This window comes from Oncorhynchus keta, chromosome 9 (assembly GCF_023373465.1).
Source record: "Oncorhynchus keta strain PuntledgeMale-10-30-2019 chromosome 9, Oket_V2, whole genome shotgun sequence".
In the NCBI taxonomy this organism is placed as follows: Eukaryota; Metazoa; Chordata; class Actinopteri; order Salmoniformes; family Salmonidae; genus Oncorhynchus; species Oncorhynchus keta.
In genome coordinates this window covers 33,570,750-33,583,869 of record NC_068429.1, presented here as the reverse complement: position 1 = coordinate 33,583,869, position 13,120 = coordinate 33,570,750, and the positions used below count along the sequence as shown (strand labels likewise).

General features: G+C 43.1%; 1 protein-coding gene across 2 annotated transcripts in view; it reads right to left on the bottom strand.

The window, feature by feature from the left end:
• The window catches only part of si:ch211-127i16.2 (probable flavin-containing monoamine oxidase A), a 46,670-nt gene that overhangs the window by 10,175 nt on the left and 23,375 nt on the right, over window positions 1–13,120 (bottom strand). Inside the window, exons 9-10 of one of the 2 annotated variants that reach the window (XM_052525724.1) lie at window positions 10,821–10,979; window positions 2,219–2,305 (exon numbers count right to left, since the gene is read on the bottom strand). In XM_052525724.1, coding sequence (XP_052381684.1) covers window positions 2,219–2,305; window positions 10,821–10,979 — 246 coding nt within the window. The remainder of the gene's footprint in view (window positions 1–2,218; window positions 2,306–10,820; window positions 10,980–13,120) is intronic. The other variant, XM_052525725.1, reaches the window with a different exon arrangement.

Sequence of the window (13,120 nt, the reverse complement as noted above, 5' to 3'; positions counted from 1 at the left end):
CACAACGACCAGCGGAGCACATCTGGAACACACAGTCCTGCAACACAACGACCAGCGGAGCACATCTGGAACACACAGTCCTGCAACACAACGACCAGCGGAGCACATCTGGAACACACAGTCCTGCAACACAACACACAGCAGAGCACATCTAGAACACACATCTAGAACATACAGTACAGTCCTAGAGACAACAACACGTCTCTATTTACCACAACAACACACAAACACAGGCTTCTCTGTTCACTACATACAACACAACAGTTTTTATGTTAATGTGTTTAATGTGCTCACATGTTGAAATTAATAAATTACTGAAAACCAGAGATAAGGTAACAAGGTTTGTGTTTTTTCTCTGTAAAATTACACGGCTTTTTCTTTGTAAAATGATGTCTCAACGCACCACACCTCTTCTAGGTTACCCAGGTATATCATATTCCCTGGTACTTGATTTGTAAATCGGGAGATCCCAGACCCCATAGTGAGCGTGAGATGGGGGTTATCTGGAGCCAACAGCCTACTATCTATGGGTGTGAAACAGACAGCTGATTAATTCAAAGCAATTTCGACGTCACTGCAGAACACCCGCCATGGTAGGCTATACTCTATAGCATGCCCACGTACTCCAGTAAAGCTATGGTGCTTACACAAGTCAGAATTTCTGATGCCACATTTTCAAGACATTAATGTACAGCAACATACATCAGAACACCTGCCATATGCACACATACTCAGCTGTAGGGCTTACAAGACTTGAATTTCATATAATTTTCCAGACATCAATGTAGCGGTAGAACAAATATCACAATATCTGAATAGAACTTCAAATAAAATAAATCAATGTAGACGACAGAAGAACACACATACTGTATGAGAATATATAGGCCTCCTGCCTACGTGACAATATCCATATTAATTTCACAGTACAGAATAAGTTTGTAAAGGAAAAGATGTTCCTACCTTAGTTTTTAAAACCTCCCACAATGACTCTCCCCATGTCAAGTCCATTTAACTCCTAACAGTCGATTTCCCCCATTAGCGGGCCTGTCGCTGTACCGCCCAGCTTTGAATTTTGCATGAGTGTAGGCGCCGGTGGTGATTTGTTTTATTTGTCTTTCCCACATTTCAACTTCAGTAGTGAGATGACTAGCCTAGCTACGTGACATGATTACGTAGGGACCTCTTCATTAGCTGACCATCACTACCAAGACAAGACCTGTGCCAGTATCAGTTACTTACCCCACCGGCCCTCCCCATAAACTCTATGTCTACAAATAAGAGAGCAGGTCTGGAATCAGTGTGGCAGGATAGGATGATTACACAGAAGGATTCCCACGCTTTTTTCTACAGTACGAACAGTGAAATAATTAATAAATCATGCTGTGAGAGATACTGGATCCGGGGCAAATAGGTGACGGAACGAACTAAGTCAAATCTGAGAGGTGCCGGATCCTTTTCCAACAGGATCCGGCTCAAATGAAGCACTAATAGTCCCCCTGTGTTGTGTGTGAATCCATCTGTCCACTCACTTCCTCTCTCAGTCGTCACTGTATCTCCTACTTGTTGATATCCATCTCTCTATATTGTTTCTCCCTCCAGAGTCTCGCAACTAGTCAAGCAGGGAAAATCATCACCCCCTCATGCCCTCCCTAGCCCTGGATTCCTCAGAGGCAATTCTTCCTCACCACTCAAAGCTTAAGCGCATGAAAAGCCGCCCAGGGAGCAGAATGCTAACATATTGTAACAGACAACATCTGTCAGGCCAATGTGCTCGTTTGTCAATCTTGGTAGTGTGTTGTGTCATGGCGACAAGCGATATGTGTGTTTTCTACTTCCCTACAAGACCGACTAGTCCCAGGGAAGCAATTGACCCTTGCACTTCATGCTGCTCAAATGTTCTTGCTGGAGAGATATTATGAGAAAAACCAGTGTGCAGTTGTTGAGGCAGTTACTAGCCAGGGACCATGATAGCAGACGGAACAGTGGGTTTAGTGGAGAGGCTCCAGTCTACTGCTCATCCAACACAGTCCCAAAGTTTCCCAGTGTCTTTAAACCAAAGCTATTTCTAACTATATAAAGAATATCATACTAGGCATATTATTAAATACAAAGAGGTTTAGGGGGTTATGCAGCCACTAAGACCCAACATTCAAGTATGACTGTCCTATTCAGGCTTGACATTCTATGACATTTATATCTAGGCCAATTAGACACTTACTTTCTCCTCATAGTGGATGTAGCTAGCAGCCTCCTCTCCCAGGTATTTCACCAAGCTGAGAATGACAGCATCCCTCCTCTCGCTCAGCTGAACAGGAGGAGAAATTAGAGTCTTAATCCTGAAGCTTTGAATTCACATTCTCTCATCATGCACAGAAATATGCTTGGCCTGTTAAAATATGAATGCAATATATGAAGCCCCTTCAAGCTGAGGTCCGCTGGTGGACTATCGATGTGAATGCCTCATGTCTCTGGTTGAGTTATAGTAGGAGAGACGGAGTGTGGAGACCAGAGGGCCTCAAGTCCACGTTCAACACAGCACAGAGGGACAGACGTTGCCAGATTATAGTATTCCTCTAAAACTCAATTTCATGACATACGGTATAACGTATCATTATATAGGTTTAAACTGAGGGTTACTTCAGACAGTTAACATGTCTCCTCTGCTTTTTAACCCTGATTCGTGTTTTTTTAATGACTATACACTTTAGGAGCAACAGGTCATGAATAGGTCAGTGTCCATAATGAATGAACTAGCCTTCTACGACGGTATGAATGTTCACTATCTAAGAAATGAAAGATCAAGGCTCAAGTCCAACATGTCCGTGCTGAAATCTTAGCGACTTCAACGCGTGCCTCCGAGCTCCAGTATTAAACGTAACATCAGCCCTGATCTGTTTCACCTGTTTACGTGCTGCTGTGCGTTTTGTTGCAAACCTTACTTTGCTACCTGCCAACTTCACGGTTTTTACTTTTTAATTACCGTTTATATTTTTCGTTTGAGTTTTTCCCTCACTCAACTTTTTTCATTAAACTTTTTCACTCCGGATGCTTTATCTGGATGTGGTTTGTCAGGACCTCCACCAGCTCAAGCTAAGTAGTAACATTAACATGATGCCTTCTAATTGCAGTCACTGTACTCATAATATACAGGACAACGATTGCCTTACGGAGAGGATAGCTGTGCTGCAAGTCCAGCTTCAGACGCAATCGTTAGGCAATGGTAATTTAAGTGTAGGAAAGATAAAAATATAGTAGTATAAATCCCCTCGCACAGTCCCCGCAGCTTGACAATTTTCTCATGGCTTCTGGAAGGAAATGCTGTAGGAAAGCTACACCTGTGTCGCTTATTCAGCCAACAGAAACTTTCAACCGGTTCTCCCCATTAAGCAGCGAGTCGGAGTCAGAGGCCGAGCCTTCTCTGGTGTCTACTCCTCCCGTTACGGGGTCTGAGACGCCAAAGCCTCCAACCATGAGCTCTGACAAATTGAAAACCCTAGTCATTGGAGACTCCATTGCCCGCAGTATTAGACTTAAAACGAATCATCCTGCGATCATACACTGTTTACCAAGGGTAGGGCTACCGACGTTAAGGCTAAACTGAAGATGGTGCTGGCTAAAGCTAAAACTGGCGAGTGTAGAGAGTATAGGGGTATTGTTATCGACGTCGGCACCAACAATGTTAGGATGAAACAGTCAGAGGTCACCAAGCGCAACATAGCTTCTTCAGCTAGAAAGATGTGTCGGCATCGAGTAATTGTCTCTGGATCCTTCCCAGTTAGGGGGAGTGATGAGCTCAACAGCAGTCTCAAAACTCAATCACTGGTTGAAAACTGTTTTCTGCCCCTCCCAAAAGATAGAATTTGTAGATAATTGGCCCTCTTTCTAGGACTCACCCACAAACAGGACCAAGCCTGGCCTGGCCTGTTGAGGAGTGACAGACTCCATCCTAGCTGGAGGGGTGTACTCATCTTATCTATGAACATAGACAGGGCAATAACTCCCCTAGCTCAACAATGAGATAGGGTGCAGGCCAGGCAGCAGGCTGTTTAGCCAGCCTGCCAGCTTAGTGAAGTCTGCCACTAGCACAGTCAGTGTCGTCAGCTCAGCTATTCCCATTGAGACCGTGTCTGTGCCTCGACCTAGGTTGGGCAAAACTAAACATGGCGGTGTTCACCTTAGCAATCTCACTGGAATAAAGACCTCCTCCATTCCTGCCGTTATTGAAAGAGATTGTGATACCTCACATCTCAAAATAGGGCTACTTAATGTTAGATCCCTCACTTCCAAGGCAGTTATAGTCAATTAACTAATCACTGATCATAATCTTGATGTGATTGGCCTCACCTCCTGGTTACACTAGTGACCATATCTCACGCGCATGCTGCAAAGGCAGAGGTGTTGCTAACATTTACAATAGCAAATGTCAATTTACCAACAAACAAAAAAAGTTTTCGTCTTTTGAGCTTCTAGTCATGAAATCTATGCAACCTACTCAATCACTTTTCATAGCTGTTTACCGTTTACAGGCCTCCTGGGCCATATACAGCGTTCCTCACTGAGTTCCCTGAATTCCTATCGGACTTTGTAGTCATGGAAGATAATATTCACATTTTTGGTGACTTTAATATTCACATGGAAAAGTTCACAGACCCACTCCAAAAGCCTTTCGGAGCCATCATCGACCGGACCTACTCACTGCCACAGTCATACTCTGGACCTGGTTTTGTCCAGTGGAATAAATGTTGTGGATCTTAATGTTCTTCCTCATAATCCTGGACTATCGAACCCACATTTATTACGTTTGCAATCGCAACAAATAATCTGCTCAGACCCCAAGGATCATCAAAAGTCAAGTCATGCAATACATTCTAGGACAACCCAAAGATTCCTAGATGCCTTTTCAGACTCCCTCCACCTACCAACGGACATCAGAGTACAAAAACTGATTAACCACCTAACTGAGGAACTCAATTTAACCTTGCGCAATGCCCTAGATGCTGTCGCAACCCTAAAAACTAAAAACATTTCTCATAAGAAACTAGCTCCCTGGTATACAGAAAATACCCGAGCTCTGAAGCAAAGCTTCCAGAAAATTGGAAAGGAAATGGCGCTACCCCAAACTGGAAGTCTTCCAACTAGCTTGGAAAGACAGTACCATGCAGTATTGAAGAGCCCTCACTGCTGCTCGATCATCCTATTTTTACAACTTAATTGAGGACCATAAGAACAATCCAAAATGTATTTTTGAAACTGTCGCAAAGATAACTAAAAAGCAGCATTCCCAAAGAGAGGATGGCTTTCACTTCAGCAGTGATAAATTCATGAACTTCTTTGAGGAAAAGATCATGATCATTAGAAAGCAAATTACGGACTCCTCTTTAAATCTGCGTATTCCTCCAAAGCTCAGTTGTCCTGAGTCTGCACAACTCTGCCAGGACCTAGGATCAAGGGAGACACTCAAGTTTTTAGTACTATATCTCTTGACACATTGATGAAAATCATCATGGCCTCTAAACCTTCAATCTACATACTGGACCCTATTCCAACTAAACTGCTGAAAGAGCTGCTTCCTGTGCTTGGCCCTCCTATGTTGAACATAATAAACGGCTCTCTATCCACCGGATGTGTACCAAACTCACTAAAAGTGGGAGTAATAAAGCCTATCTTGAAAAAGCCAAACCTTGACCCAGAAAATATTAACAAAACTATCGGCCTATATCGAATCTCCCATTCCTCTCCCACAGCTCATTGCCTTCCTGAATAAAAACAATGTATACGAAACGCTTCAGTCTGGTTTTAGACTCCATCATAGCACTGAGACTGCACTTGTGAAGGTGGCAAATTATCTTTTAATGGCGTCAGACCGAGGCTCTGCATCTGTCCTAGTGCTCGTAGACCCTAGTGCTGCTTTTGATACTATCGATCACCACATTCTTTTGGAGGGATTGGAAACCCAAATTGGTCTACACGGACAAGTTCTGGCCTGGTTTAGATCTTATCTGTCGGAAAGATATCTGTTTGTCTCTGTGGATGGTTTGTCCTCTGACAAATCAACTGTACATTTCAGTGTTCCTCAAGGCTCTGTTTTAGGACCACTATTGTTTTCACTATATATTTTACCTCTTGGGGATGTCATTCGGAAACATAATGTTATCTTTCACTGCTATGCGGACGACACACAGCTGTACATTTCGATGAAACAAGGTGAAGCCCTAAAATTGCCCTCCCTGGAAGCCTGTGATTCAGACATAAGGAAGTGGATGGTGGCAAATATTCTACTTTTAAACTCAGACAAAAGATATGCTTGTTCTAGGTCCCAAGATACAAAGAGATCTACTGTTGAATCTGACAATTAATCTTGATGGTTGTACAGTCGTCTCAAATAAAACTGTGAAGGACCTCAGCGTTACTCTGGACCCTGATCTCTCTTTTGACGAACATATCAAGAATGTTTCAAGGACAGCTTTTTTCCATATATGTAACATTGCAAAAATCAGAAAAAAATTCTGTCCAAAGATTATGCAGAAAAAGTAATCCATGCTTTTGTCACTTCTAGGTTAGACTACTGTAATGCTCTACTTTCCGGCTACCCGGATAAAGCACTAAATAAACTTCAGGTAGCGCAAAACACGGCTGTTAGAATCTTGACTAGTACCCAAAAATGTATCATATTACTACAGTGCTAGCCTCTCTACACTGGCTTCCTGTTAAGGCAAGGGTTGATTTCAAGGTTTTACTGCTAACCTACAAAGCATTACATGTGCTTGCTCCTACCTATCTTTCCGATTTGGTCCTGCCGTACATACCTACACGTACGCTACGGTCACAAGAACCTTTAAGTATTTATTGAAGACTCATCTCTTCAGTACAGTGCCTTGCGAAAGTATTCGGCCCCCTTGAACTTTGCGACCTTTTGCCACATTTCAGGCTTCAAACATAAAGATATAAAACTGTATTTTTTTGTGAAGAATCAACAACAAGTGGGACACAATCATGAAGTGGAACGACATTTATTGGATATTTCAAACTTTTTTAACAAATCAAAAACTGAAAAATTGGGCGTGCAAAATTATTCAGCCCCTTTACTTTCAGTGCAGCAAACTCTCTCCAGAAGTTCAGTGAGGATCTCTGAATGATCCAATGTTGACCTAAATGACTAATGATGATAAATACAATCCACCTGTGTGTAATCAAGTCTCCGTATAAATGCACCTGCACTGTGATAGTCTCAGAGGTCCGTTAAAAGCGCAGAGAGCATCATGAAGAACAAGGAACACACCAGGCAGGTCCGAGATACTGTTGTGAAGAAGTTTAAAGCCGGATTTGGATACAAAAAGATTTCCCATGCTTTAAACATCCCAAGGAGCACTGTGCAAGCGATAATATTGAAATGGAAGGAGTATCAGACCACTGCAAATCTACCAAGACCTGGCCGTCCCTCTAAACTTTCAGCTCATACAAGGAGAAGACTGATCAGAGATGCAGCCATGATCACTCTGGATGAACTGCAGAGATCTACAGCTGAGGTGGGAGAATCTGTCCATAGGACAACAATCATTGCACAAATTGTCGTATATTGCACAAATCTGGCCTTTATGGAAGAGTGGCAAGAAGAAAGCAATTTCTAAAAGATATCCATAAAAAGTGTTGTTTAAAGTGTGCCACAAGCCACCTGGGAGACACACCAAACATGTGGAAGAAGGTGCTCTGGTCAGATGAAACCAAAATTGAACTTTTTGGCAACAATGCAAAACGTTATGTTTGGCGTAAAAGCAACACAGCTCATCACCCTGAACACACCATCCCCACTGTCAAACGTGGTGGTGGCAGCATCATGGTTTGGGCCTGCTTTTCTTCAGCAGGGACAGGGAAGATGGTTAAAATTGATGGGAAGATGGATGGAGCCAAATACAGGACCATTCTGGAAGAAAACCTGATGGAGTCTGCAAAAGACCTGAGACTGGGACGGAGATTTGTCTTCCAACAAGACAATGATCCAAAACATAAAGCAAAATCTACAATGGAATGGTTCAAAAATAAACATATCCAGGTGTTAGAATGGCCAAGTCAAAGTCCAAACCTGAATCCAATCGAGAATATGTGGAAAGAACTGAAAACTGCTGTTCACAAATGCTCTCCATCCAACCTCACTGAGCTCGAGCTGTTTTGCAAGGAGGAATGGGAAAAAATGTCAGTCTCTCGATGTGCAAAACTGATAGAGACATACCCCAAGCGACTTACAGCTGTAATCGCAGCAAAAGGTGGCGCTACAAAGTATTAACTTAAGGGGGCTGGATAATTTTGCACGCCCAATTTTTCAGTTTTTGATTTGTTAAAAAAGTTTGAAATATCCAATAAATGTCGTTCCACTTCAAGACTGTGTCCCACTTGTTGTTGATTCTTCACAAAAAAATACAGTTTTATATCTTTATGTTTGAAGCCTGAAATGTGGCAAAAGGTCGCAAAGTTCAAGGGGGCCGAATACTTTCGCAAGGCACTGTAGGTCAAAGGTTTGAGTGTAGTCTGGCCCAGGAGTGTGAAGGTGAACGGAAAGGCACTGGAACAACGAACCGGCCTTGCTGTCTCTGCCTAGCAGGTTGCCCTCTCTCCACTGGGATTCTCTGACTCTGACTCATTCTCTGACCCCTATTACAGGGGCTGAGTCACTGGCTTACTGGTGCTCTTCCATGCCGTCCCTAGGATGGGTGCGTCACTTGAGTGGGTTAAGTCACTGACATGATCTTCCTGTCCGGGTTGGTGCCCCATCCTTGTTTTATGCCGTGGCGGAGATCTTTGTGGGCCATACTCGGCCTTGTCTGAGGATGGTAAGTTGGTGGTTGAAGATATCCCTCTGGTGATGTGGGGGCTGTGTTTTGGAAAAGTGGGTGGGGTTATATGCTGCCTGTTTGGCCCTGTCCGGATGTATCGTCGGATGGGGCCACAGTGTCCCCTGACCCCTCCTGTCTCAGCCTCCAGTATTTATGCTGCAGTAGTTTATGTGTCGGGGGCCAGGGTCAGTCTGTTTAATTTGGAGTATTTCTCCTGTCTTATCCGGTGTCCTGTGTGAATTTAAGTATGCTCTCTCTAATTATATATATATCTCTCTCTCTCTCTTTCTCTCTCTCTCTCTCTCTCTCTCTCTGAGGAGCTGAGCCCTAGGACCATGCCTCAGGGCTACCTGGCCTTGTGACTCCTTGCTGTCCACAGTTCACCTGGCCGTGCTGCTGCTTCAGTTTCAACTGTCCTGCCTGCGGCTATGGAACTCTGACCTGTTCACCGGACGTTCTACCTGTCCCAGACCTGCTGATTTCAACTCTCTAGAGACAGCAGAAGCGGTAGAGATACTCTGAATGATCAGCTATGTAATGCCAACTGACATTTACTCCTGAGGTGCTGACCTGTTGCACCCTCTACAACCACTGTGATTATTATTATTTGACCATGCTGGTCTTCTATGAACATTTGAACATCTTGGCCATGTTCTGTTATAATCTCCACCCGGCATAGCCAAAAGAGGACTGGCCACCCCTCATAGCCTGGTTCCTCTCTAGGTTTCTTCCTAGGTTCTGGCCTTTCTAGGGAGTTTTTCTACCCACCATGCTTCTGCATTGCTTGTTGTTTGGGGTTTTAAGCTGGGTTTCTGTACAGCACTTTGGGTTTCTGTACAGCAATTTGTGACATCAGCTGACGTAAGAAGGGCTTTACAAATAAATTTGATTGAGCAGATTTTAAGTTGAGAAAACATGATTAATCACATGGGAACCTATTTTTTCTTGGACTGATTCTATTTGATTTGTAGAATCCCACTGATATGCAGTTTTGTTTATTCTTCTGCTTATCATCACAGATGGACTGGCGTGCAATCTGTTTTGTATTTTCTCTTTTCATAATACGTCTTTGAAAGAATACCAATTTGAGTGTTTTGTGTGCTCTTTGTTTTGGGGCTCAAGGATGACACAACAAGAAATAGATTGAGCCTTGCCATTTGATAGTTCACTTGAGAGCAGAGATGCAGCCAGGTGTACCACTTCAAATATCAGGGCTGAAAATAGGTAGCAGCTTGTATTTAGCCCAAAAGTTGAAGTGAACACTTCAACACTACTGACATTTTTTAAATGGATATGGAGCCACTCATGTTGGCCCATATACTGTAAAAGGGTGACAACACCATTTACCACACTCTGCCAGTAAGCACCCTTCCCAATACTCTTCAGCCAAATGATACCCATTTACACCTTCTCTATTTCCCCACGTTCTTTCTCTCTTTCCCTATCCACATGTCCTTCACCTGCTGCCATATGAAGCTGATAACACAGGACTGTGTGAAAGGGATCACTTTATCTGTCGATTTGCTTTTTCTATCACAAACTGTGTGAAAATATCTCACACACATTTACCAGTGGAGTGGAACTGTTTTTTTCTCTCATTCTCGATCATCTATCTGGTATGTATTTGGTGACAGGTAGTCTACAGTAAGGTGATGTGTGTCCCTGTTTTGCTCTGTACTGTATCTCTGTAGCTGTAGGTGGTGTTATGTAACGGGCCGGATGTTTAATAAAATAATGAAGCCGTCGGGTAATGATCCAATAGATGCCTCTGGGTTCAAACAGGGTGAAAACATGGGCCTCGTTTGCTAGGTTATTCACAGTTCAACAATATCCATTCTTTAATAACATGATCTACGCTTCATAGAAACTCTGACCCCCGGGGCCGTGTTCAGGGAGAGTGTACTCCACATATTGTCTATGCTGTCTTCCCTGTGTCTCCGTCATATGCCTCGTATCACTCCATCCATCCATCTATCTCTCCATCCTGGTTACCTCTCTGGAGCTCCAATCGTAGGCCTGCGCGCCAGAGATGAAGCCCACAAGAGCAGCACTCCCACTGGGACTGGTGCCGTCAAAGGTGACACTCAAGGGACACTCTGCAGAGGGTCGTGCCACTATCTCTCCCGAGAAACCCTTCTCACGCCAGAACGCCTGCAGCAGAGAGAGAAGAGAAGAGGAGAGCGAGTGAGCGAGAGCGAGAGAGAGGGAATGACAGCTGGATGAGCTAGATGCACTTACCACACACAGATCGCCCCCGATGCACTAGCTAATAGTACACTTGAGGTCTGCGGTTTCCAAAATTAGTGGATTGTAAATGTGTTATGTTGTTGGGATGAACTTCCATCTATTCAGAAGAGATTGTGCTGTTTTAAATGACTGTGTAAAACCACACTCATGATCATAGCAAAGTTCACACTTTATGACATCTTAGCGTGAAACACAACAAAAATGTAACAGATGCAGCACATCACTGAATCTAATATTCAAAATTCAAGTCAATCTCTATCCTTACTTTGTTCAAATCCTGTCAGAGTGTTTTACCTTCAGCGTGGTTCTTTTTCCACATTTGTTATGTTACAGCATGAATTTAAAATGATTTAAATGGAGATTTTGTTTTACACTGGCCTACACACAAATACCCACAATATAAAAGTTGAATTATGTTTTTCAAAATTGTCACACAGCACAGGAAAAATCCTAGAGGAAAAGTTGGTTCAGTCTGCTTTCCAACAGAGGCTCGGAGATAAATTCACCTTTCAGTAAGACAATAACCTAAAACACAAGGCCAAATATACATTGGAGTTGCTTAACAAGACAACATTGAATGTTCCTGAGTGGCCTAGTTACAGTTTTGTCTCAAATTGGCTTGAAAATCTATGGCAAGACTTGAAAATGGCTGTCTCGCAATGATCAACAAACAACTTGACAGAGCTTGAAGATTTTTTAAAGAATACATTTTTCACATTACAAAGAATTTTGTGTAGATCGTTGACAAAAAGTGACAATTAAATCAATTTTAATCTCACTTTGAAAAACAACAAAATGTGGAAAAAAGTAAATGGGTGTGAATACTTTCTGAAGGCACTGTAAAATGTATACTGACAATATACAGTGGGGAAAACAAGTATTTGATACACTGCTGATTTTGCAGGTTTCCTACTTACAAAGCATGTAGAGGTCTATAATTTTTTTTATCATAGATACACTTCAACTGTGAGAGACGGAATCGAAAACAAAAATCCAGAAAATGACATGGTATGATTTTTAAGTAATTAATTAGTATTTTATTGCATTTTATTGCATTACATAAGTATTTACATAAGTATTTAAGAATCCCTCTTGTTCTCCACTCATTACCTGTATTAACTCTTTGAACTTGTTACCTGTATAAAAGGCACCTGTCCACACACTCAATCAAACAGATTCCAACCTCTCCACAATGATCAAGATCAGAGAGCTGTGTAAGGACATCAGGGATAAAATTGTAGACCTGCACAAGGCTGGGATGGGCTACAGGACAATAGGCAAGCAGCTTGGTGAGAAGGCAACAACTGTTGGCGCAATTATTAGTAAATGGAAGAAGTTCAAGATGACGGTCAATCACCCTCGGTCTGGGGCTTCATGCAAGATCTCACCTCGTGGGGCATCAATGATCATGAGGAAGGTGAGGGATCAGCCCAGAACTACACGGCAGGACCTGGTCAATGAACTGAAGATAGCTGGGACCACAGTTTCAAAGAAAACCATTAGTAACACACTACGCCGTCATGGATTAAAATCCTGCAGCGCACGCAAGGTCTCCCTGCTCAAGCCTGCGCATGTCCAGGCCCGTCTGAAGTTTGCCAATGACCATCTGGATGATCCAGAGGAGGAATGGGAGAAGGTCATGTGGTCTGATGAGACAAAAATAGAGCTTTTTGGTCTAAACTCCACTCGCTGTGTTTGGAGGAAGAAGAAGGATGAGTACAACCCCAAGAACACCATCCCAAACGTGAAGCATGGGGGTGGAAACATCATTCTTTGGGGATGCTTTTCTGCAAAGGGGACAGAACGACTGCACCGTATTGAGGGGAGGATGGATGGGGCCATGTATCGCAAGATCTTGGCAAACATCCTCCTTCCCTCAGTAAGAGCATTGAAGATGGGTTGTGGCTGGGTCTTCCAGCATGACAACGACCTGAAACACACAGCCAGGGCAACTGGGGGCAACTGGCTGTGTGTTTGTGTAAGAAGCATCTCAAGGTCCTGGAGTGGCCTAGCCAGTCTCCAGACCTGAACCCAATAGAAAATCT